This window comes from Bos indicus x Bos taurus, chromosome 15 (genome assembly GCF_003369695.1).
Source record: "Bos indicus x Bos taurus breed Angus x Brahman F1 hybrid chromosome 15, Bos_hybrid_MaternalHap_v2.0, whole genome shotgun sequence".
Taxonomy (NCBI): Eukaryota; Metazoa; Chordata; class Mammalia; order Artiodactyla; family Bovidae; genus Bos; species Bos indicus x Bos taurus.
In genome coordinates this window covers 43,938,389-43,964,345 of record NC_040090.1, presented here as the reverse complement: position 1 = coordinate 43,964,345, position 25,957 = coordinate 43,938,389, and the positions used below count along the sequence as shown (strand labels likewise).

The 25,957-nt window shown below is 45.2% G+C and overlaps 1 protein-coding gene across 1 annotated transcript in view; it reads right to left on the bottom strand.

The window, feature by feature from the left end:
• The window catches only part of PARVA (parvin alpha), a 179,549-nt gene extending 158,844 nt beyond the window's left edge, over nt 1-20,705 (bottom strand). The window contains exon 1 of the mRNA XM_027563303.1: nt 20,209-20,705. Coding sequence (XP_027419104.1) covers nt 20,209-20,593 — 385 coding nt within the window. The 5' untranslated portion in view covers nt 20,594-20,705. The remainder of the gene's footprint in view (nt 1-20,208) is intronic.
• Between the last annotated feature and the right edge of the window lie 5,252 nt (nt 20,706-25,957).

The window sequence follows — 25,957 nt, the reverse complement described above, 5'->3', positions numbered from 1 at the left end:
CCATTATTTACCAGCCATGGGCTAGTAGCTCAACCTCTCCATGCCTCGGTGAATTGTACAAAAAAGATCTTCACGACCCAGATAATCACGATGGTGTGATCACTGACCTAGAGCCAGACATCCTGGAATGTGAAGTCAAGTGGGCCTTAGAAAGCATCACTACGAACAAAGCTAGTGGAAGTGATGGAATTCCAGTTGAGCTATTTCAAATCCTGAAAGATGATGCTGTGAAAGTGCTGCACTCAATATGCCAGCAAATTTGGAAAACTCAGCAGTGGCCACAGCACTGGAAAAGGTCAGTTTTCATTCCAATCCCAAAGGAAGGCAATGCCAAAGAATGCTCAAACTACCGCACAACTGCACTCATCTCACACACTAGTAAAGTAATGCTCAAAATTCTCCAAGCCAGGCTTCAGCAATATGTGAACCGTGAACTTCCTGATGTTCAAGTGGTTTTAGAAAAGGCAGAGGAACCAGAGATCAAATTGCCAACATTCACTGGATCGTGGAAAAAGTAAGAGAGTTCCAGAAAAACATCTATTTCTGCTTATTGACTCTGCCAAAGCCTTTGATCATGTGGGTCACAATAAACTGTGGAAAATTCTGAAAGAGATGGGAATACCAGACCACCTGACCTGCCTCTTGAGAAATCTGTATGCAGGTCAGGAAGCAACAGTTACAACTGGACATGGAAAAACAGACTGGTTCCAAATAAGAAAAGGAGTACGTCAAGGCTATATATTGTCACCCTGCTTATTTAACTTATATGCAGAGTACATAATGAGAAACGCTGGGCTGGAAGAAACACAAGCTGGAATCAAGATTTCCGGGAGAAATATCAATAACCTCAGACGTGCAGATGACACCACCCTTATGGCAGAAAGTGAAGAGGAACTCAAAAGCCTCTTGATGAAAGTGAAAGTGGACAGTGAAAAAGTTGGCTTAAAGCTCAACATTCAGAAAACGAAGATCATGGCATCCGGTCCCATCACTTCATGGGAAATAGATGGGGAAACAGTGGAAACAGTGTCAGACTTCATTTTTTGGGGCCCCAAAATCACTGCAGATGGTGACTGCAGCCATGAAATTAAAAGACGCTTATTCCTTGGAAGGAAAGTTATGACCAGCTTAGATAGCATATTCAAAAGCAGAGACATTGCTTTGCCAACAAAGGTTTGTCTAGTCAAGGCTATGGTTTTTCCTGTGGTCATGTATGGATGTGAGAGTTGGACTGTGAAGAAGGCTGAAGAGCGCCGAAGAATTGATGCTTTTGAACTGTGGTGTTGGAGAAGACTCTTGGGAGTCCCTTGGACTGCAAGGAGATCCAACCAGTCCATTCTGAAGGAGATCAGCCCTGGGATTTCTTTGGAAGGAATGATGCTGAAGCTGAAACTCCAGTACTTTGGCCATCTCATGCGAAGAATTGACTCATTGGAAAAGACTCTGATGCTGGGAGGGGTTGGGGGCAGGAGGAGAAGGGGACAACAGAGGATGAGATGGCTGGATGGCATCACTGACTAGATGGACGTGAGTCTGGGTGAACTCCGGGAGTTGGTGATGGACAGGGAGGCCTGGTGTGCTGCGATTCATGGGGTTGCAAAGAGTCGGATACGACTGAGCGACTCAACTGAACTGAACTGAAATGGGGATGATAATAGAACCTATCTCATGGTGCCGCCTATGGGGTTGCACAGAGTCGGACACAACTGAAGCGACTTAGCAGCAGCAGCAGCATGGTGACTCATAGGGTTTTTGCAGAATTAAATGAGTCAACACACATAAGATCCTGGAACATAATAAGCTCTCTATAAATGTTCACTCTTATTATTACAAATCATAGGCAGGGATGAGAGCTACAGCCAATTCACATTTCCCAATGTTTTATTTGCAAAACGGGTCAAGAGGAACAGTAGAAATAGTAGTAATAACAACAACTAATATTAAGTGCTTGTGTGCCAGGTCCCAAGCTGAGTTTCTGACATGAATCAACTTATTCATTAGAGATTGGTACTAAGTTCATCCCATCCTTTCTGCAGAGGGGAAAACTGAGGTTCAGAGAAATGAAGTGACTTGCCCAAGGTCACCAAGCTCATAGGTGTATCTCCCTCTAGGGCACTGAGCTGGGCACAGGACAGGGGTCCCTAGAGGTTAGACTGTGAGCCCTTTGAGAGCAGAAACACACTGTGTCTTGTTCCCAGGGGGAGCCAGAGTCACCAGCCTATGCAAGGACCAGGCCACAAGAAAAATCCAGGACTCGTTTGCAGCCCCCTCAGCGGGTCCCCCTCAGCCAGGCCAGCCACCAGTGACCGTGCTCTGCAGCCCAGTCCGGGTATTGCTCTTAGGGAGTGACCTAAGCCCCGAGGAAGGCAGCTGTTGGAATGTGAGGGAGGATGCAGAGACTCGTGAGTCATTTCACTCCCCGTCCTCGCTGTGGTCCTGGATACAATTTATTACCTTCGTCACTGGGCTTTCTGCTCCTGGTTGGCTGGGGGTTGGTGGAGCAGTCATCCCTAAAAGGAAATCAATCTGTTAGCGAGTCCCATCTCTCCCTGCCGTAGGGGCTGGAGGCAGAAGGGAGGACACTGGCAGCACCCAGCTGTTTCCGGGTCTGAAGGGATTCAAGGAGGCTTGTGGGATGCTCAGCAAGACCCTGGCTCCAGCCATCCACTGGGGGATGTTCTCCTGTAATTTTCCCCACCAATGAGAAATCTGGGCCCTCTGCAGTATAGAGCATCCATTCCAGAAGAGTGTGAAATCTCTACATATTTATCCTGAAAGTTGAAGGGAGAAAACAAAAACACTTCCTTCAGAGAACAGGGATAGGGGACCTGGGAGTAGACAGTTAAGAACATACAGAATTTTGCCTTGAAATCCAGAACATTCTATCTATACCTGAAGTCTGAGGGCTAAAATTATATGGCAAGGAAAAGCATTTCCAATAAAACTACAGTTCAGGACAACTTTTGTTTTTCTTCCCAAGTATTTCCTTTTTAGTGAGCAATTTGGTAATAACCAACAAAATTCAAACAGAACAAATTTTTGACTCAGCAATTTCACCTCTAAGAATTTACTCTACAAATAAACAGATACAGAATGTTTTCATTTGCAAGCCTATACAATGCAGCATTTGGAGTAGCAAAATACAAAAAAATTAAATATCCATTGATAGGGAACTGCTTAAATGTTAACAGTGGCACATCCAGACAGTACATAAAAATGTTTATTAAAAAAATAATAAATCCATATGTGAAAGATACTCAAGATAAATGAGTATGTGAAAAGTATAAACTGCTGAATACTCTTTTGTAGAAGGCAATGGCAACCCACTCCAGTACTCTTGCCTGGAGAATCCCAGGGACGGGGGAGCCTGGTGGGCTGCTGTCTATGGAGTCGCAGAGTCAGCCACGACTGAAGCGACTTAGCAGGAGCAGCAGCATCTGAATGCTCTTTACAGTGCTATTCCAGAGAGAGTATAAACTTATGCTTTATAAGAGAATACCTGACACCACATTATCATCATCAGATACACTATTATCTTGAAAGCTTGAGAGCTGAAAAAGAAATGGGCCCTTCCTTACTTTCCAGTTCATATTTCTTGCCTCTTTGAATTTTTCTATCATAAATATCTTTAGTTTAATAAAAAAGAAGCAATAATATCATCTGGCCATACATACGAGGTAAGTTCCAAGGGAGACAAGACACAGCTATCCCTATGGCCTTGACAGTGTCTGCCAGGGACTCATATATATGGGATGCCCCCTGAGGGTCAGGCCCCACTTTAAACACTTTGCAAGTACCAGTTCATTTAACCCTCATGACACCTCTGTGAAGTGGGTACTGGTAACATCCCATTTCACAGATGAGAAAACTGGGGCTCAGAGAGACTGTCCCTGGTCACACACCCAGTGTGTAGTAGGACCAGGGAGTCTGGTAGGCTCTAGAGCCAGAACCCTCCTGACTGGGTTGCCTTTGTTTGTTGAACAAAGAAATGGACAAACTAGAAAAGCTGCCACCACCTTTAAGGCCAGAGAAACTGTAAATTATTAGCCACTTACTACTGATACTGTTTTATTTATCACTGTTAATTATTATTATTATTGGCGAAAGAAAAACTTCAGAAAAGTGAAAGTCGCTCAGTCGTGTCTGACTCTTTGCAACCCCATGACAGTAATCCAGTCCATGTAATTCCATGGACTGGAATTCTCTGACAAGAATACTGGAGTGGGTAGCCACTCCCTTCTCCAGGGGATCTTCCTAACCCAGGGATCGAATCTGGGTCTCCTACATTGCAGGGGGATTCTTTACCATCTGAGCCACGGAAGCTATTCAGAAAAAGCCAGTTGTTTTAGAGTGAGTGATGCACTGAATTTGAGTATGAAGAAACAAATTATGCTCCCTGCTCTACCACCTAGCAGCTGAGAGACCTTGGACAAGTCACTTCACCTCTCTGAGCCTCAGTTTTCCCACCTGTAAAATGTACATGACAGGATCTCCTAGGGTTATTGCAAGGATTAAATGCAACATCACACATGAAAACCCCTCTGTGCTGGACATACCTTGGATACATGGAAAAATAGGAAAAGATGTTGAGGATGGAATAAGCTATGCTCAGAGCACCGCCAAGCTGACCCTCATCTCTTTCAATCCGCTAAGTTTTTTAAGTGAGCTGAAAAACTTATTCATATATACACCAATGATCTGAGGAGAAAATCAGGGTTTTAATTGTTCTGATCCTGCCTCTAGAATATTGATTTAGGACATTTAATACCATCTCCAAATGCCAGGCTTAATTTGCATCAAGTTGGAAGCCGGGTTGCTAAGCGGTAGATGTTGATTTTAGGCAGGGGCTTGGGAAAGCCAGCAGCCCACCTTCCTGCTGGCCCATGGCCAGCCAAGAGCTGGCTTCACCTGGGACTCCGGAGAACAGGCCGGCTGAGGAGGCCACGTCTTTGATGGATTTTCACTGTTTAATTAAAGTGCAGCTGGGGCCTGGGGCCGAGCTGTACCTTTCAGCAAGATATTTATCACGGGCTGCACAAGAAGCCTGTGTATCTGAGGCCATTTGGCCAGGGCAGAGCCTAACTTTGACCTGGTCTCTCCTCACCCAGAAGCCTGTGCTCCTGCCTTTTGGAGGCCCTGGGGCTCATTTTCAGAAGCTCCATTCTCCAGGCACTAAACCCTGCCTCCAGGTGTATCTCAAATCATAATTCAAACACCAGCCAATGGCCCCCAGGGCCCTGGAGGGCCTGATCCACAAAACATCCCGGGCCACTCAGCTGGTCTTCAGCAAACTCGTTTAGTGCTCTGAGCCCACCCTCAGCACTTCATTTACCAACCAGGGGGCTGCAGAAAGTCCGTTCATCAAAGTTTGGTTCAAAGTCTTTTTTTTTTTTTTTTTTACATTTTTCTTATTCCTTTCCTTATATGAATTTTTTTTTAAATTTTATTTTATTTTTAAACTTACATAATTGTATTAGTTTTGCCGTCTCCTTTTTTATTATAATTATTATGGACAATTTCAAATAGACTCCTGAGAGACTAGTACCATAATCCTCCATGGACTCATCACCACCCTACAATTGGCAACTCATGGTCACTTCTCCACCAACACTGTGTGATTTGAAGCAAATCCTAGACATTTGATCATGTTGTCCATAAACATTCAGGATGTATTTTGAAAATATTAGGAAAGAGTTTTTTCTTTTTTAATACAGCCGTCCTACAAATTAACAATGATTCCTTAGTGTCATCACATCCCCAGTGTTTACACTTTCTCCACTGTCTCATAAACGACTTAGAGAGCTGCTTTGTTTGAAGCAAGATCCAAACAAGGTTCTGGGTGGGTTTTGAATGGGACCTGCAGTGTGTCTGGCCTTCTCATCTTCTCTTCCCTTCAGCCCCCACCTTGTACTGTGGGGTTTTGTGTAAGGGCCTTTTGAAGCCCAGAGACACTGCTTACTTATGTGGCCTTGGACACATAACCAGCTTCCTTGCCTGGAAAATGGGACCAATAATAATTCCCTATCTCCTGGGTAATTGTGACGATTAAATAAAGCAGAATATGTAAAATGCATCGAGCCATGTCTGGAACAGAGCAAACACTCAGTATCTGTTCTCATGGTTATTGTTTTCTGAAGATAGCAACTTTGACAGAATTCCTAAGCACAGCAACCAGGCAGCCACATAGTTATAGGTGGGAAGAAAACAGAAAAAACTGGTGCAGTCCACCACATTTTCTCAGGCTTTGAGCCACTGTTCATGGTGAGGAGGTAGAACGTGCTGCGGTCGAGTCAGTCTTTGGTCCCAAACTGCCAGGGTTCAAATCTCATGTCTTCCACTTGCTAGCAATGGCATAATGATGGATACACTTGCCAAAGCTCATTTCCTTTCCCTCCGGGCAGACAACTCAACTCTGTTTCGTGGCCTCTCTCACATGGAGGTATGGCCCCATAACTGAGTTCTGGCCAGTGGTAAGTGGACAGAAGTGATCTTGTAGGTGTCTGACCCATAAAAACCTCCCACTGCAGTCCTGTTCTCTCACTAACTGGGTGATTGATGAGGATTCAAAGAACCTGGAGGAAGCAGAGCCACAAGGGGTAAGGGGTCTGGGATCACTGAATGACCGTGTAGAGGGCAATTCAATCAAGAATGCTGCCATTAGGTTCTGCTATAAACAAGAAATACGTTTTTATGATGTTAAGCTTCTAAGAAATGGGGGCTTATCTATTACTGCTGCTAGTGTTACCTTCGGAGAAGGCAATGACACCCCACTCCAGTACTCTTGCCTGGAAAATCCCATGGATCGAGGAGCCTGGTAGGCTACAGTCTATGGGGTCGCTAAGAGTTAGAGACGACTAAGCAACTTCACTTTCACTTTTCAATTTCATGCATTGGAGAACACTAGCCTTAACCATGAGCAAGTTGCCTGGCCTATCTGTCCCTTACTTTCCACATCTATAAACGGGCAAAGATGCTAATAATATCTGTTTCATAGCGTTGTTAGGAAGATCAAATAAGTTAATATACATAAAGCATCTACTGCGTTCTGGCCCATAACAGCACAAAGCTCTTATGTAATTGTTGTCATTGTTATGTTAATATTATTTGAAAAGTAATGGTGTAATACCAAGAATTTCCACATTTCACTTAAATGGACATGTTCTAAATCTTTGCTGGTTTTCTGGCATATTTTTTCTTTAACAATTTGGGGCTAAAATTGTATTCCAGCCAAACAATTTCTCATTTAATAATGCAAATCAGTGGTGTAATAGGATGATGACAATTTGCTCCACAGGAAAGAGTTGAGGAATACAGTCATTCTGCAAGATGAAGATACACCCAGTACAAGACGCGGCATGTCCCCCAGGCTCCCGGCCAACATCTAAAAAAGGGAGGGGGAGACTTCGCCAGGCCTCCCCTTTCTGCATGAGCAGGCAGAACTCCCATCCTGCTCAGGACAAAGGAGATGTGCACTGAACTCCATGGAATTTTAAAAACCTAAGCGCCCAAGAAGACCTACAAATGGCCAAAAAGCACATGGAAAGAGGCTCAACATCATTAGCCGTTAGGGAGCTGCAAATAAAAACCACAATGAGACCCACTTCACTGGAAGGGCTACAGTCAAAAAACACAGATAACAACCAGGGCTGGCGAGGATGAGGAGGCATTAGATCCCTCATACACTGCTGGTGAACAGGTAAAGCGGTGCAGCCCGGCAGTTCTTCAAAAGGTTAAGCACAGAGTCAGCATAAATGCCAGCAATGGCACTCCTAGGTTTATACCCAAGAGAAATGAAAACATGCCCACACAAAAACTTAATCTGAAAATTGACAGCTACATTATTCGTAATAGCCAAAAAACTACACACCATGCAAATGTCTATCAACTGATGAATGGATAAACAAAATGTAGTATATCTGTGTAACAGAAGATCGTTTAGTCATAAAAAGGAATGAAGTGCTGATACAAGCTGCAACATGGATGCACTTTGAAAATAAGTGAAAAAAGTCAATCACAAAAGACCACATATCACAGAACTCCATTTATATGAAATGCCCTGAACAGTCAAATCTGGAGAGACGGAACATATTGATGGTTACCTGGGAGCAGGAGAATGGGGAGGAGACGGGGAGAGATTGCTAACAGGTACAGGTTATGTTTTGGGGGTGGTGAGAATGTTCTAAACTGAACTGAATGTTCTAAAAGTGTTGGTATCAATAGTTGTATAAGTTTGATTACACTAAAAACTACTGAGTTATACCACTTAAATGAGTTAATTGTATGTCAATAAAGCTGCAATATTTTTTTGAAGTGCCTACTCTTTCACATAAACCAGACCACCTCTCCTCTGGACTCGAGCTGTCATCAGAAACCACAGCACTTTCTCACCTCATCAGAAGCCTTTGAGAATTATGTGCCCTGTGTTAAAATCCAGGTGCATCTCTGTGCACAATTTACAATGCCATAACCCGCACATGTTAATGAGTCCGAAGCTCAGGTGAGAGGTTACGGTAGCTTGGGCAGTTACCAGCACATCCAGGTAGGAGATGCAATTGTCATCCACACTCCCATGGAAACTGATAATCCAACACAACTGTCCAACCCTAGTGATACAAGCAAGGTGTGTTTGAGGTTTTATTTGTCTTCGGGGTTTTTTCCATTTAAGAACATAAGCGAGACCATGAATCACACTTCCAAGAACCAGAAATACTGAAAGGGCTAGGTAGCTGGGAGCCCAAATTACTTAAATTGATGTCGTATCATTTGAAAAACTGACATTCAAGCCTCACAAACTGAACGACAATTGCTATCTATCTAATTCATGGCCCTGGACTCCTGTTTCCCACCTGCTCCAACACCAATTTAAGCAATTCTGAACTTTGATCTCCACGGCAGAATGTCTCAGATTTATTGAAGTGTCAGGTCCCAATTGTGCTAACACCCACCCCTGGCAGGGCCATTACAAGGTGTGAAATCTGGGTGCCCCTCACCCCGGCCAAGTTCAGCACAGTAACAATCAGAAGGAACAAATCAACCTGCCTCTCCCGACCATAATGGGAGCCTTGTAATTTACCATAATGACAGGCGTGGAGGGAAAGCAGGCGAAGGGATCGTGCTGTTCTCCAGGCGCTTGGACACGCAGTGGAGGGGCTGCTGAGCCTCGCCACCCTCAGCCAAGGGGCAGCTGCTCCTCCTTGCAAGGGGCTACTTCGGGACTTGCCTGTATCCTGAGTTGTTTAAGATGGAATTGTGTTACCCTTCTTCTGCCTTGTGCAAACAGCATCAAAACTGTCAGTTCCGACTGCCCCCCTGTTTCTCCCAACTGTCATCATTAACTAGCTGTCATCTGCAGCTTTACCCACCAGGGCTGGGAGCCCAGGATAGCTCAGCCTTATGTTTAGTCAGAAACCTCCTCCCCTATCCCGAAAGGAAAGTTTATTTCCAAGCCTGGAGTCTAGGGGAGGTAAGTGAGGCAAAACCCAGGCGTCCTGTGAGCCTTGGCAGCCTCCCTCACCTACCTCTACTTTGGGGAAGGTGGTGAACCCTGAGTCCACACCAAGCATTCGACTGTCTCTGCTCTTCACCTCCTCAGTCAGGGTCCTGACTAGACTGCTTAAGTTCCTCATGGAGGAGGGCATGGCAACCCACTCCAGTATTCTTGCCTGGAGAATTCCATGGACAGAGGAATCTGGTGCGCTACAGTCCATGGGGTCACAAAGAGTCGGACACGACTGAGCGACCAACACACACAAGTTCCTCCAGCTTCCACTGCCAAGACCCTGAATCGCAGACCTAATCTGGACGAGCCTCCCTAGTTCAGAACTCAGACACCCAGTGGATGCTAAGAATCTCTGTATCCTGCCACCTCGGTGCCCACCACAACAGACCAGGAATGCCCTTGCCCCTGAAACTGGGTGACTGGGCTTGCAGACCCTCTTCCTGAATTCCTCTCTCACTTCCCCTCCCCACAGGAAGCATTTCCCTCCCAGCATGCCCCGTAGCCAAAGTCACATTGGCCAAGACAAAAACTGCTTTAGGAATAATGGTTTTGAATGAAAAGTCAATGTAACACTGTGATTGGCAGATTAACTATTCTACCAATAAATGTTTCCTGGAAAAACACAAGTGCAGGGCCTGCTCCACGAAGCCCCTTAGGGTCATCGGGAGCCCTGCAGCCTGAGTTTATGGCACTGAGGGAGCAGATAGAGGCTGGCAGCCTTGCCCATTTATCATCCAGCATCCTCGTCCCCAGGAGATCTGCTGCAGCATCCCCGGCTCCTTGGTGTCAGGTTGTATTTCACAGCATAAGGAGGGGAGTTGCCTCTGGATTTTAAAAGTGATAAGGGGATGAGTGAAAAGAATAGGATATGACTCAGTGATGAAATAAATGCCCGCAACACATCACTACTAAGGGAGGGTGCCTGCCTCCACAAGTGACTCCCAGAAATACCCGCTAGGGTGGTAGGTGTGATAATTACGTGCTCCAACTGACTCCGATCCATTCTTAGGAGATGAAATGGGACACCTGAATACTGCCTTCTGTGCAGGTTGAGGAAACAACCCCAGAGGCAACAGCCCAGCCCATTCTGTCAAAATCCAATCTGAAGCTCAGAAGGCCCCCAAATCCCGTCCTGTCTCTTGTCAGCCTATGGGTTTCTTCCTTTGGTGTCTTGGAGCACTGTATCTCCTAAGGGGTCCTTCAACCCCGACTCTAATCTGTCTGCTGTAGCATTCAGCCCACTGTCTTGATTTCCTCCCATCTGTCTGTGGTCACCAAATTGGGCGGCAAGTCCAAGAATTCAGGGAGGTAGGAGGAAGTGGTCACCAAATTGGGCGGCAAGTCCAAGAATTCAGGAGGTAAGGGGAAGTGATCAAAGGAGGGACTTCTTAAACAAACCTCGACTGGGTCTCACACAAGCCTGGGGAGAACTCAGAGTGGGGCAGGAAGTGACAGCCCTGACTTCGAGGATGACTATTCCCAAGGCAGCCCCTCCTTGGGTCGTGTTAGAAGGACGAGCACTGGGGCTGAGGGCCAGGCCATAAAAGCATGAAGAATGGCCGTAAGAAAATGTTCTGAAACGAAGACCTGCCTCTAGTAGAGCTTACTTTGTACATGTTAGTGGCCAGGCTGGAAATCTGTGCTCTCCTGACCCATTACTCTCCCAGCCCACCCCACCGATGACCAGTCCTCCCAGGACCAGAATATTTCAGCCTAACAATGTTGGTTTCACTTTCAAGCAAACTACCAGGAAGACCACCAGATCCAAAAGCAGTCATGTCACCTGGTTACCAGTTATAAACTCTTGATGGTAAGCAAGTCAACTGTTACCCTTTGACCCTGTAATTGTACTTCTGGGGCTCCAGGCAAAAAAATTATTAGAATATTAAAAAAAAAATTTATGCATTATTTCTAGAAAAATAAAAAAGAGCACCAAAAGAAATGATTAAATAAGCAATAGGACATTCACTATTATGAATGCAGTATTATGCACCAAAAAGCATGTTCAACAAAATCTAATAAGATGAAAAATATTTATAATAAATGAAAATAAAGATACAGAATTTTTATCTGTATAAAGATGGTATGGGCTTTCATGGGGTCACAAAAGAGTCAAACATGACTGAGTGACTAAACAGAAATGGCACAGTTACAATTATAAAAAAGAAAAAATTTATAAAGAAAAAAATAGAAAAAATAAACCAAAATCCTAATAATGATTACTTTTGAGAATTAGAACATTGCATGATTGTTTTCTCTATTTTCCCATAAATCCCATAAGCACAGGTTAATTTTATAATGGAGAATAAAAAAATAACTTTTATTTAAAAAGTCAGGAGCTAAGTAATTTGGTTTCATTTCCCTTTCCCCAAGAGAGTGTGCAGTAGTTAAGGATATTTCAGTTTAATATCTGTTTAATATCAGTTTAAACTGATTAAGCTCACTGGTTCTTCCATCCATGGCCTAGCCATTTCCCTAAGGCTGGTTTGAAGGAAAGCCAACGACACTAGTCACAAGTGGGTTTCTCTAAGGCTGTGGCAGGGGGGTATGTTCAGAGAAAACAGAATTATCACTTAGAAATGCTAATAGAGCCAGATTTCAAACGCAGGCGAGAGTGATCGCACACCACGCAGACAGCTGTCCCAAGCCCGAACGAGGTGGCAGTGACAGTGATCAGGAGTGAGGCTGGGCTCAGGGAGGGTCCTTCTCCTGGTGGGCTGGAGTCGGGGGAGTTGTCGTGCTGAAGCTCCCTTGCAGTGATAGAGGTAGGCCCCTGGCTGATTTTCAGATTTCCTGAGTTCTCACTTAGTGCGTAAATTAAGCTAGAAGGGATAAACAGGGTGAGGGGATGGGGCTGACTCGGGGGAATGAAAGGGATTCCGAATCTCTCTTGCAAGAGCTTCCATCTGAACATTGCTCTCATCTTCCCCAAACTTTGCAAATAGCTATTTCTCCTCTGGTCTTTCTTCCTTTAAGCACTTTAACATGAACATGTGAAATGTCATTTCCACAAAGCAAGCTTTTCTGTATGAAAACAAAGAACACTGGCCTGTCACCACCCTTGACCAGTGGGCCTCCTCTCAGGCTCCCTGCTGCCGCTGCCACTGACCAATCCATGCCCACTGGTTCTAGGACCCACTCCTCCAGTCTCAGGGGCCTTTGTGTGTTTGTGAAATAACAGAGCTAAGTGACGTCTTCCCACAAAAGGGTAAAGAGATTCCTGAGGGGAGAGAGGAGGCTGTTTTCTAAGCTCCCTCCCCCTGCCCCCTGCCCACCCCTCACACAGGGCAAGAAGTGAAGGCCTGGGTGGAATCAGAGCACCAGAAGAGTCATCAAAGCTTAGAGCAGAGTTCCAAGTAACCTGGGCATCTTACTCTCACTGACAGTTCAGGTAGTTAGTACTGTTTTACAGAGCACCTGTTAAGTGCCAACGCTGTGCCGGGTACACAGGGTATGATATGAGCAGCATAAACAATGCCTGCCATCTGGAGTCTGCAGAGAAGATGGAAAAGGAGGAATGAGGCCACCTTGTCCCAGGGGCCCTGGTCCTCAGGGAAAAGCCCTCATCCGGGCTTCCCACTGACTGCAAAGCTACAGAACATACTGAACATGTAACAGAAGGTTTACATTTTTAAAGGATTTTACTTTTATTTTGTAACGTATTTTTGAAGTCTTTTATTATTAAAATTGTCATAACTTTCCCCAACTGTGTTCTTTTTTCCATGATAGCGAGTGGAGATTTTAGACACTTACAAATGTTTACAGGATTTCATCTCTCCTCCTGTACTAATGGCTAAAACATAATTATGAACTGCGCTTGTTGACCAAATGGAGATATTCCCTGAGACAAGGAGACAGATTCCTAATATGGAGGTGTCCTTGGGCTGCAGCCCAGTTATCCTGGTTTCCATCTCCTCCTCCCGACACAGAGGTGCCTTCATTAGTGGAGGAAAGAAAGAGGTCTTTGTGATGATGTCACTCCCAGACCACCCGACATAGACAATAAAACTGAATTTGAGAGAAGCCTGGTGAAATGAGAGCTCAGAAGTCATCGAATACCAGACCTGCAAGGGGCCCAAAAGGTTACTTAGCCTAATCACTTACGTTAGAAATGAGCAAAGGGGAAGAGACTTGTTTAAGATTACACAGCCAGTTAGTGGTGGGCTGTTTTCACCAAGAAAAACAGGGGGAAATTCATTCCATAGAAATTGCAATATCACTATGTGTGAAATGCTATAGCAGGCAGGACAGGCCCAGAGCACTCTCATCATAGTGTGACATGCACAGCCACAAGGCGGGCAATGCAGCATGCCGCCGTACACAGGCAAGGTAGTATGGAATCACAGAGAAGGAAGTATCTCACTCTTCCTATCGGATCTATAGCAGGCCTCAAGCAGGATGGGATATCTGAGTTGGGTCTCCATGATTGAATAGGAGTTTGCTGCATAGAGAAGGGAAGAAGGTCATTCCAGAAACATGGAACAGCATGTATAAAGGTGCAAACACGTCGAAGAACAGGACGTGTCTGGGGGATGAAGAGCAGTTTCATATGGCTAAAACGAGCCTTTCTGAAAAGGAAATGAAGAAGACTAAGACAAAGAGGGTAGACCGCAGAGCGCTGTGAAGGACTGAATGCCATGCTAGGGACTTTGTTGGGGAGATTTCATCTCTGTGCTTAAAAATAAAACAACATATCAGCAAAAGGATGATGCGTGGCTGGAACAAAAGAGGACCAGAGACAGGGAGACTAGTGGGCTGGCTACGGCAATACTTTAGGTGGAGACTAAAGATGCTCAAGTTTAACAAAATGTGCAATCCCGAAGAAGACAATGCGGTCTGAATCAAAACAGAAATATTTAGCTGGCAGAATCAGCAGGACTTCACGAGAGATGATTGGGTGGGGATGAAACAGAGCGGAGGCAGGCAAACTACGGCCATGGCCATATCCAGTCTCCATCTGATTCTGCACAGCCCCAGTACGACGAACGATTCTCACGTTTTATAAGTGACTGAAAAAGGACAAAAGAAGAATATTTTTGACATAAGAAAATTATGTGAAATTCAATTTATGAAATTATGAATTAATTATGAAAAATATGAATATTATGAAATTAAGTGAAACTTCAATGTCCATAACTATGTTTTTATTGAAACATACCGCACTTGTTCATTTACCTATCATCTGTGGCCTCAAAGGCAGAGCTGAATAGAGGCCAGAGGGCCAGCAACATCTAAAATATTTACCATCTGCCTCTTAAAAAAAAAGATGCTGACCTCTGAAACAGGATGACTGCAACATTTCCACCTCAGCTGGTAGAATGCTTAAAGACAAGCACCAGATCTGGGCCAGTGCGACACACAATAATTCCATCACGGGCATGCGGAGTCTGAGCATCCCTGACACACCCAGGAGACAGGGGAAAGATGAATCTGGATACGGATGAAAGATCTGCATTGGAGATGTGGATTGGGAACCATCAATTGGCAGGTAGTTGCCAAAACCATGGGATTGGGTAAGAGAATCCATGGAGGGGAAAATAGAAAGAAAGGGCAAAGCAGGTCCCCGGGAAATACTGCTGAGAGGGAAACAAATACTGAAAGCCTGAAAAGGAGTCCAAAAAATAAAATAAAGGCACAGGGAACAATTCATTGTGGATAAGATCTAGGGAGAGGAAAATTTTAAGGGAAATAAAAAGTTGAATAATACGAATGCCACCAGGAGCCCAAGTAGAATGAGGACTGACAAGGAGGCAGTGGATTCTGGAGACATTAGTCAGTGAAGTGTTCAATTCAGTCGCTCAGTCGTGTCCAGCTGTTAGCGACCCCGTGGGCAGCAGCACAGCAGGCTTCCCTGTCCATCACCAACTCCTGGAGCTTGCTCAAACTCATGTCCATCAAGTCGGTGATGCCATCCAACCATCTCATCCTCTGTCATCCCCTCTCCTCCCACCCTCAATCTTTCCCAGCATCAGGGTCTTTTCCAACGAGTCAGTTCTTTGCATCAGGCGGCCAAAGTACTGGAGTTTCAGCTTCAGCATCAGTCCTTCCAATGAATATTCAGGACTGATTTCCTTTAGGATGGACTGGTTGGATCTCCTTGCAGTCCAAGGCAAGAGTCTTCTCCAACACCACAGTTCAAAAGCATCAATTCAGTGAAGTGTAAAGCATGGAAATAAATTCTCCAATCAACTTCTAGGAGTCCACGCCTTCCCAGTTTCCCTCCTATCATCCTGGCCACTCCTTTCCAGCCTCTCTCGCTGGTTCCTCTGCATTCCCCACCTTCTACATGTTGGAGAGTCCTTAGACCTCTTGTATGTCCTGTGCTCCTTTGATGATCCCATTCAGTCTCCGGGCTTTAAATACACCTACACAGAGTGTCTCCAGCCCAGATCCCTCTCCTGACTAGATTCCTAAAACCAGTTGTGAACTCAATATGGCCTCTGGGAAATCCAAGAGGCACCTCGAATTAAATGGATCCAACACAGAGCCCTGCCCTTTCTTTCCAAACCAGCTCTTCCTGTAGAATTCTCCAACTCAGCTAAGTCAGTTCCACCTTTCCAGTTGTTCAAACTCAAACCCTGGAGTCATCTTGATTCTACTCTCTCATCTTCCCTTCCAGTGTTTCAATAAATCCTATCCACTATATCTTCAAACTATATCCAGAACTGAATGATCACCCCTCCACTGCTACCACTCAGCACCAGACCACCACGGCTTAGCTGGATCATTGCAGTGGCCTCACAGACCATCTCCCTGCTGCAACCCTGCCCGCTTAGCCACTTATCCCCATCAGAGCCATCTTGTTAAAACAGAAGCATGATCATGCTATTCCTCAGCACAAAAATCTCTAAGACCGTCCCATGTCACTGAGTAAAGGCCTCCAGGACCCTACACCGCCTGTCCCCACCCTCACTCTAAGCACCCCTGAGACCTCACCACCTTCCACAGTTGTCCTCAATACACCAGGCCCACTGCCATCTCAGGGTCTCGGCATCGGCCATTCCCTCACCTGCAGTGCTCTTCTCCAAGATACACATACGGCTCTCCCTGACTTCCTCAGGACTTTACCCGAGTAAACCCTTCTTGGTGAGGCTTTCTCTAGCCACCCTACTTAAAACTGCCAACCATCCCCCCTGCCTCACCCCACAACACTCCATCTCCCCTTTCCCTGCTTTATTTTGCTCTGCGGCACTGATCACCATTATAACATAACACACAAATTTTACCCACTCACTGTCTTGTTTGTTATCTGTCTTCCCTATTAGAAGGCAAGCTTGTGAGGGCAGGGATTTTTGTGTGTTCTTTCCCTGCCATACCCCAGTACCTAGCGCAATGCCTGGCACATGGTAGGCAACTCAATATATAGTTGGTGAAAGAATGGGTATAGGGCACTGGGAAGTGACTAGGAGCTAAGAAAGGGGAAGCCAGTACAGATGGCTCTTCCAAGGCCTCTGCTGAGCAGCTTGAGAGGAAACCAGCATCGGGAGAGTGTCTACACATGGCAAAGACTCGAGCACACTTGCAGGTGTTAGGGGGATGAAGCAGCATGAAAAAGACTGGGAGTATGAGAGAAAGGGGATGGCTACACTGAGTCTGGGAAGAATGGAAATGAAGGGCCTCCTGAGCAAGGGAAGAAGGGATCTCTTTGGAAGGGACTAAGACAAGACGGAACAGGAAAGGACGGGTTTATATATAGATGGGACTGGGGGGTAGGGGGTGTGAAGAAAATTCCAAAAGTTTTGGCACTTAATTTTCTTCCTCAAGGGGCATTAGCTATTATTTATCATTATTTTCATAAGAGTGGTGTCAGAGGAGAAATTTGCAAGCACAGTACCTGTTTGTCTTACCAGAAAGGTGCAAGTTACATGAGAGCATGCAATGCAGAGAGCATCTTGTAATACTCTGGGAAAACAGCAAAGCAATGCTAACATATCTCCTTAACAAAAATTGTGGACGAAGGGTGTGTGTCTAGATCTGGCACTGAATTTTCTATCTCAAAGTCTGGGGAAGAGACTGAGTGACAAGGGTTTAAACAGGTCTGTTGGAAAATGAGGATGCAAGCTGATTAGGAGAGAAGGGTTGCTCAGCAATACTGAGACTTCCTCTCATGCTAGAAACCAAACATCTACTTCCCCAGTTATACTGGACAGCCTACGGGAACCAAAAGGGTACAGTTTGGGCATCAGACAAAATATAAAAACTCTAAGGATAATTAATAAGTGGATAAAATAAAGGAATAACCATTGCTGCAGGACTAATTTAGGGCACCTTCAGCTGGCAGATACCACTCAGGATGGTGTTCTTGGAAAGAGCAAGCCTTGAAGACAGATCTGGAGGAAGGAAGGTGAAAAGTGACCCTTTAGCAAGGAGACTCTGAAAGGCGAAACCTAAGAACCTACACAGAAGGTTCTTTACCACATTAGTTTTAAAATCGCAACTAATTTGTTCCTGTGTTTCCTGTAGGGACTCTGACTGAAACTGAAAAGACAGGAAACCAGAGGGCCATGAAGTTCATCTGCAAGAATCAGCTACAGGAAAAGAGGATGTTTGGAAGGGTCAAGGGACTCCACAAAGCAGGTCCACTTGGAGAAAGTGAAGAGCCACCATCCCACTCCCCTGGCTGCATGAATAGAACAGTAACAGATACAGAGAAACCAACTTTGGGCTCAATACAAAGTAAACTTTTCTAAAGAGTTGGCCAAGTGGGGTGAGCACTTCTGATAGGTCATGAGCTTCAGTAACTCTGAGTTGCCCAGTCTCAAGCTGGAGAGCCCATATTGAGAACACCATAGGAAAGTTACAGGGATAGCCTAGAAAAACACTCCCCAAGCCACATGTATTGCACAATATATGTGGCTCACCAGTAAAGAATCAGCCTGGCAAGGCAGAAGACACAGGTTTGATCCCTGGGTCAGGAAGATCCCCTGGATTAGGAAATGGGAACCCACTCCAGTATTCTTGCTTGGGAAATCCCATGGACAGAGGAGCCGGGCAGGTTATAGTTCATGGGGTCACGAAGTCAGACACAACTTAGCAACCATACAACAACAAAAGCACACTATTCCACAGTGGTTTACCAAAGTAACCACACTCGGGGGAAACATTTTTAGGGATGTATTTTGCTGCTTCTCAATTCAATATAGATAATCAGAAGTCTAGTTCTCTGTGTCATGTTTGATAATTCTCAACACTGAGTTTTCATGGTTTAAGTTAAGTCAGGAACATGAAGCTTATTTTACATATCACCATCACTAACTTAAAAAGGTTTATTCCCAAACCACTAAGGAGTCTGAAAAAAAAATTTTTTTTTAACTAAGCAACTTCTACCTTCACACCAATCACTAGGCCTTTTCCCAAACCGTCACTTCGTTGCTCAAAACAACAATCAGGGTGCTACATATAACAACTATTGGAGAGGATGTGAAGAAAAGGGAACTCTCATACACTGCCGGTGGCAATGTAAACTGGTGCAGCCACTTTAGAAAACAGCGTGGCGGTGGTGAAGATGCTAAGTCAGGACTGACTCTTTTGACGCTATGGACTGTAGCCCAGCAGGGCTTCTTTGTCCATGGGATTTCCCAGGCAAGAATAATGGAGTGGGTTGCCATTTCCTTCTCCAGGGGATCTTCCCTACACTGCATCTCCTGCATTGGAATGTGGATTCTTTACCACTGAACCACCTGGAAAGCCCCAGAGAGGGAAGGAGGAAGGACAAATAAGAGGTATGGGATTAACATATACAAACAATTACATATAGACAAGCAACAAAGATATATTGTATAGCACAGGGAAATATACCTACTATCTTGAAGTAACCTATAACGGAATATAATCTGCAGAAATACTTAATCATTATCCTGTACACCTTAAATTAACACAGTATTGTAAATCAACTATACTTCAATTAAGAAAAAAAAAAAAAAACAGGATGTAAAATCTGCCACGGGACAAAATATTTTACATGTAAACTGTCCTGGAAAAAAAGTAAGTTCTCCTCAATTCACCCTGATGGGAAAAAGGAAATGGTTTTTGCAAGAGGCCTTAACTAGAGTTCACAGAAGGGTCAGAGCCCAGGATGCTACAGTGTGCGTGTGTCTAATCGAGGTTTTCTCCTAGGGTGCGAGTTTATCATTTTTCACAAGGTGGGACCACTGAAGACTGCCACCGCTCCACTCATTCATTCAACAAACATTTGGTGTTGATCTACGCATTTACAGAGCTCGGCTTGGCCCTGGGGACAGACAAAAGCTCCAGGAGGCCAAGACTGCAACCGCATACTAGGAAAAGATCTGATTTCAAAGACCAATGAAGGCAAAAAGTCAGAGTGAAGGCGCCCAGAAAAGTTTCAGCAGAAACTTGGGAACTGCCAGCCTTCGGCGCGGAGAAGGCGGGGACTTCGGGCCTAGGGGAGGCCGTCGCCTCCGGGCAGGAGGGCCCGGCCGCCTCCTCGGCCCCTGGCCCAGCGCGGGCGCTTTCTGATCCCAGGCCCGGGCCGCCCCACCCGACCGCCTCGGGGCCCGGGAGGGCAAGCGCCCAGGCGACAGCGAGCCTGGCAGCGGCGAGGACTGGCCCCGCGAGACGTTCCCGGGCAGCGCGCGCCCGCGCCACCGCGCGCCCCCCTCCCCGGCGCCGGGCACCCGCGGCGCGCTCCCGCCCAACCCCCGGAGCTCCGGCCCCTAGATTCCCGGCCCTGCCCGGGCCGCACTCACCCTCCTTGGCTTTCTTCCTCCGGGCCAGAGTCCCTCCGAGTTTCCCCAAGAAGGAGTCATCTTTCTTTCGGGACGGGGGCGACTTGGGAGTGGGGGACTTGGGGACAGACGGCGACTTCTGCGGGGAGGTGGCCATGGCGGCAGAGCGGGCAGCCGCGGGCCGGTCGGGACGCGGAGCTGGCGCTGGGCGGACGCGGCGGGCGCGGCGGGACTGAGGCTGCGGCTTTCCAAACGGAAGCGGAATTATTCCAAGCATTCGAGGCAGCTCACGCTCGCCTTTCCCTTCCCTCTCTCCCTCCCTCGCGCCGCCCTCCGCCCTGCAAGGAGCTGAGCGCTCGGGGCCCGCGCCCGCTGCTGCTGGGAGCAGGGAGGATGCCCCAAACATGCGCCTGGCAGGACGTGGGGTCTCATCTGTTTCGCTGTGTGTGAGCCTCCGGCCTGGGAGCCTTGGAGCCTGGAGGCCGCTCTTCCCCGGCTCTGCAATCGGCACACGTCCTCGCTCCAACCCTGAGTTCAGTGATTGCTGAACCGACCCCACCTGCTACTCTGCCTCGCGCTGATTTGGCCCGGCTGCTTGGTGAGGAGCTCGCTTTTCACCTGCTGCATTTCTAAGTGTAGTTATTGGGCCCATTTCTTGTGCCCCCGAAAAAGAATGAGCTTGCTGCGGGAAGAAAGTGAACCGAAATGTATTCGGGCCCTACCCGAACAGCACATCCAACTGTTCTGCTCTTATCATGGCTATCAACCTCCTCTTCAACCCCTTCTAGAGTGGGAAGTTTGAAGGTCATGAGCACTCGTCAACACCTAGAAGCATCCGTGTTTCTAGCAGCTCAGTGGCTTGTACAAAGGAGGATCTCAAATGCAGGTGGAGACATGCATTGGAAGATGTGGTCATCGGCTCCTGTGGGGGCTCCAACCCCCCCCCCCCCCACTTATGTTGCCTAATTAAAAGCAACAGTGACAGCCACACTCATTTGGGCTAACGGGGTGGGGAGGTGGGGCACAAATGTCCGCATTTCAAAGACTCTTGCTGGAAATGATTAAAGGCACGTTTTATAGTGCTTGGCCAAGTTGAGGTTCTCCCTTGGACTCCCCTGCCATGAATCTGACACACATACACACCCCTCTCCTCCCCCCACAAATACACACCCACCCACCCAAACTGTTTCCTTCAAGTAGCTACAGCTGATTGATGCTGAGTGATCACATGATTCAAAGGGCCCTAATGCTTGACTGGAGAACAGCCAATCAGATAGTCTCCATCAAGAACCTGATCTAAGCTAAACACTGTTGTCAGAAGTCCAGCACTTGGTGATGATCATGCAGACTCCAGATGGGGGGCATCCATTTTTAGCCAGGGGGAAGCTGATGCCTGGACTTCCCAGGTGGCGCTAGTGGTAAAGAACCCGCCTGCCAATGATGGAGACATAAGAGAGGCAGGTTCAATCTCTGGGTTGGGAAGATCCTCTGGAGGAGGACATGGCAACCCACTCCAGTATTCTTGCATGGAGAATCTCATGGACAAAGGAGCCTGGCGAGCCACAATCTGTGGGGTCATAATGAGTCAGACACGACTGAAGTGACTTAGCTCTCACTCATACTGATGAGTAGAGAAGCAAAACAGTGGAACAAATAAGTGTGTTGGAGAAACCTTGTGGTCCGAATAATGAAGAACCTTGGGAGTAGCTGCCTGGACTTAGAACCTCTTTCAAGGGCCCACCTGTAGTTCTCAGGAGGAACACTTCTGCTTCCTTCCTAGGACATGCTCCTAAAGCCTTGTAATAACCCATCTGCCTGTGCTTGAGCCGATTAACAATTCCTGAGAACATAAATTTAACAAGGTGGTCAGCAGATTCTCAGTGTTCTTCTTGTCTTTGCTTAAGAGTCATAATTTTACCTGTTTTGAAAATTATACTTTATCTGTTTCCTCTTATCTAGTAGATACTGCTAGATGACTGATCTTCTTCAGAGCCCACCATAGGAAGTGACTGCAGTCTGATGGCTGCTAGAAGACAGGTATTCTTTCCTTCCTGAGTTCCCTCAAGGCTCACCCTCTCACCACCCGTGTGGCTGCAGCTGCTGGTGACTGTGACATCCTTGTTTAACAATATGGCAGAAAATATTCCATTTCTCAACATCTCCAAATGCTCCGTGGTGGTCTAGTGGTAAGGATTTGGCAATCTCAACATCGCCAAAATCTGCTCTCTGTCCTTGAAACTCTTTTCAAGGAATCATGAGACACACAGCTCAACAGCTGTGATATCTTGGACAAGTTTACTTCCATTTCGGAGTCTTTTACTTCATCTACAGAATGATGTGGTAGAAGAGCATAATGGTTCCCAAATCTGATTGTGCTCTAGAAATTCTGATTCGGTACATCTGAAGTGAAACCAGGGATAGGGTTTGTTTTTTTTTTTAAATAGGGATTAATTACATCAGGGGATTTTGATGTAGTTGATTCAGGTACTGATGTTCGGGCATCTAGAATCACTTTCAACTCAAAAGTTCTATGGTTCTCTATTCTTTACCAACTGCTAATCTCTGCATGCAGGGCTTAAGTTCTAAATACAACATGCTCAGATTTGTACATGGAGATCTCTTAACTGCTCGTGCATGCTTTTGTATATACAATTCTTTTTGGTAATTTTTATGCATACTGAGGTTTGGAAGTGACTGAGCAAGACTAAATGGAGAAATAAAGGAAAGTTTTGCTTGTTGGATGCTTGCTCCCAGGAAATACCAGCAAAATAAGCTATAAAGTTCATTGTATGAGTTCATTGTATGCTATGGTAAGGAGAGCCCCACCTTGGTAGAGTCTTAGTAGCATCTCGGACTGAGGAAGAGCAGAGTAGGAATATTTATAAGTTTTGAAATCTGGTTTAAGTCAGATCATTCAATGAGGGTTCAGTTCAGTTCAGTTCCGTCGCTCAGTCATGTCCAACTCTTTGAGACCCCATGAATCACAGCACGCCAGGCCTCCCTGTCCATCACCAACTCCCAGAGTTCACTCAGACTAATGTCCATCGAGTCAGTGATGCCATCCAGCCATCTCATCCTCTGTCGTCCCCTTCTCCTCCTGCCCCCAATCCCTCCCAACATCAGACTCTTTTCCAATGAGTCAACTCTCCGCATGAGGTGGCCAAAGTATTGGAGTTTCAGCTTCAGCATCAGTCCTTTCAATGAACACCCAGGACTGATCTCCTTTAGAATGGACTGGTTGGATCTCCTTGCAGTCCAAAGGACTCTCAAGAGTCTTCTCCAACACCACAGTTCAAAGGCATCAATTCTTCGGCGCTCAGCTTTCTTCACAGTCCAACTCTCACATCCATACATGACCACTGGAAAAACCATAGCCTTGACTAGACGAAACTTTGTTGGCAAAGTAATGTCTCTGCTTTTTAATATGCTATCTAGGTTGGTCATGACTTTCCTTCCAAGGAGTAAGCGTCTTTTAATTTCATGGCTGCAGTCACCATCTGCAGTGATTTTGGAGCCCAGAAAAATAAAGTCTGACACTGTTTCCACTGTTCCCCATCTATTTCCCATGAAGTGATGGGACCAGATGCCATGATCTTCGTTTTCTGAATATTGAGCTTTAAGCCAACTTTTTCACTCTCCACTTTCACTTTCATCAAGAGGCTTTTGAGTTCCTCTTCACTTTCTGCCATAAGGGTGGTGTCATCTGCATATCTGAGGTTATTGATATTTCTCCCAGCAATCTTGATTCCAGCTTGTGCTTCTTCCAGTCCAGCGTTTCTCATGATGTACTCTGCATATAAGTTAAATAAGCAGGGTGACCATATACAGCCTTGATGTACTCCTTTTCCTATTTGGAACCAGTCTGTTGTTCCATGTCCAGTTCTAACTGTTGCTTCCTGACATAGTGTTTGATTAATTTTGACTAAGGATTGTGATAGACTAGTTTAGGATTGGTGGACATGAGGTAAGACTTTCAAAGTGTCTCGGAGAGTAAATAGTCTTTAATGCTATCTATTGAAAAGTTTAAGGGTTTTATGTTCATTTCAATGAGATTGTGGATGAAGTCCTTAAACAATGAAGTTATTTGTACCTTTTATCTTTCTGTGCAAGAATTTTTTGGAATAGTTTATGTTGATAAAGGCAAGGACTGATAAAGTCCTGTTAAAATGTGACAGTAACCTATACGGGTGTGAATGGCCTCCAAGTTCTCAAAATTGCGCAGCTGTTTTTTTATTCAAATTTTCTGCCTCTTAGATAATTCTCAATCTCTCTTGAAAGCCCAGGTTGAATGGATGGTGAATTATTTATAAATCAACGTTATTCAAAGTGTAGTGTGAAGACCAGTATTGTATGCAAACTGCTATTAGTCCTAATCTAAAGATAGAAACTGAGAGTGTTTAGAAACTTCTATACAATTTAACAGTGCAGTTTTACATTTATTCCTTTTTATTGTATATTACAAAAATATTGATCTGCAATGGATTGAAACTTTACTGTGGATTGTGTGAAAAACACTATTCTAAATTATTATGGTTTTCTTATAGATTTCATATACTCTCTTGATATTATAGTCCTTATGGATATAAATTGTTCTGGCAATTCATATGCCAGAATTTGATATCATATCCTTATGTTATGAATTTGTTCAAAATTAAATCAGTAATATATTGGAAGGCAGCTTTCATGGCGCCTGGCACTGAAGTAGGCTGAATTTAAATCTAGCTTAATCAGGGACATACACCTCAGGCTGTTGTTTGATTAATAAGATGCAAAGAAGGACCTGCACCAGCTCACTACAGTCTCACTTGGCTTTTACAATTATGGCTGCACTGACCAGCTAGCTGCCTCTCTCATGCTTGGCCATTGGTTTCATCTTATCCAGTGGCTAGATGATGAGGACGGCTCATAAGTTTCATGTGTGTTGCTGAGAGACTACTAACTCTCTAGTCAGTCTTTCTTCAAAATCTAGATCTAAGCCAACCGCCCTGGGAGAAAAGAACCCACATTCGAGTCCTGGCTCAGTGGCTAGATGACCTTGGACAAATATCTACCCTTTCTGTATGTTCATTTCCATAATCAATAAAGTCAAGTCAAGATAATTCCTACTCACTGGACACCCCACTTACCTTATCATCAATAATTTCAATCCGGATTATGCCCAAGAAAATGAGCACATTTGTTTACCTGGATACATGTTCTAGAAAATTTATAGCAGCACCATTTAAACACCTATTAACAGTTGAATTGATAAATTGGAATAGTCAGACAATGGAATGTTATACAAGAATGAGAATGAACAGTTTGCAACTATAAGCAGCAATAGGAACATCCTTCATGTTGAGTGAAAAAATTCAGAAATAAAGGAGCATATGCTGTATCATTCTATTCATATGAAGTTCATAAATAGCAAAACTAGTCTCTGGTGTTAGAGTCAGGTTAATGATTAGGCTTGCGAGCAATAGTGTCTATAACAGGGCAGGGGGGAAGACATTAATATGAGAGAGGCTACTGGAACTGGTGATGCTCTGTTTCTTGATCTGGATACTGGTTACATGGGTGTATTTACTTTAAAAATCCATAGAGCATTTACTTAATAATTTGAGCAATTTTCTTTATGTAACATTTTACTTCAATAACAATTTACACACATCATAAAAATGGGCGATTTTTAAAAATGAAGCCATGGGATTGCATGCTCTGGAAGCTCCCCTTTATCTCTATGGTCTCCTTCTCCAACTCCCACATTTGATTTAGCTGTTAGTTGAGTTGT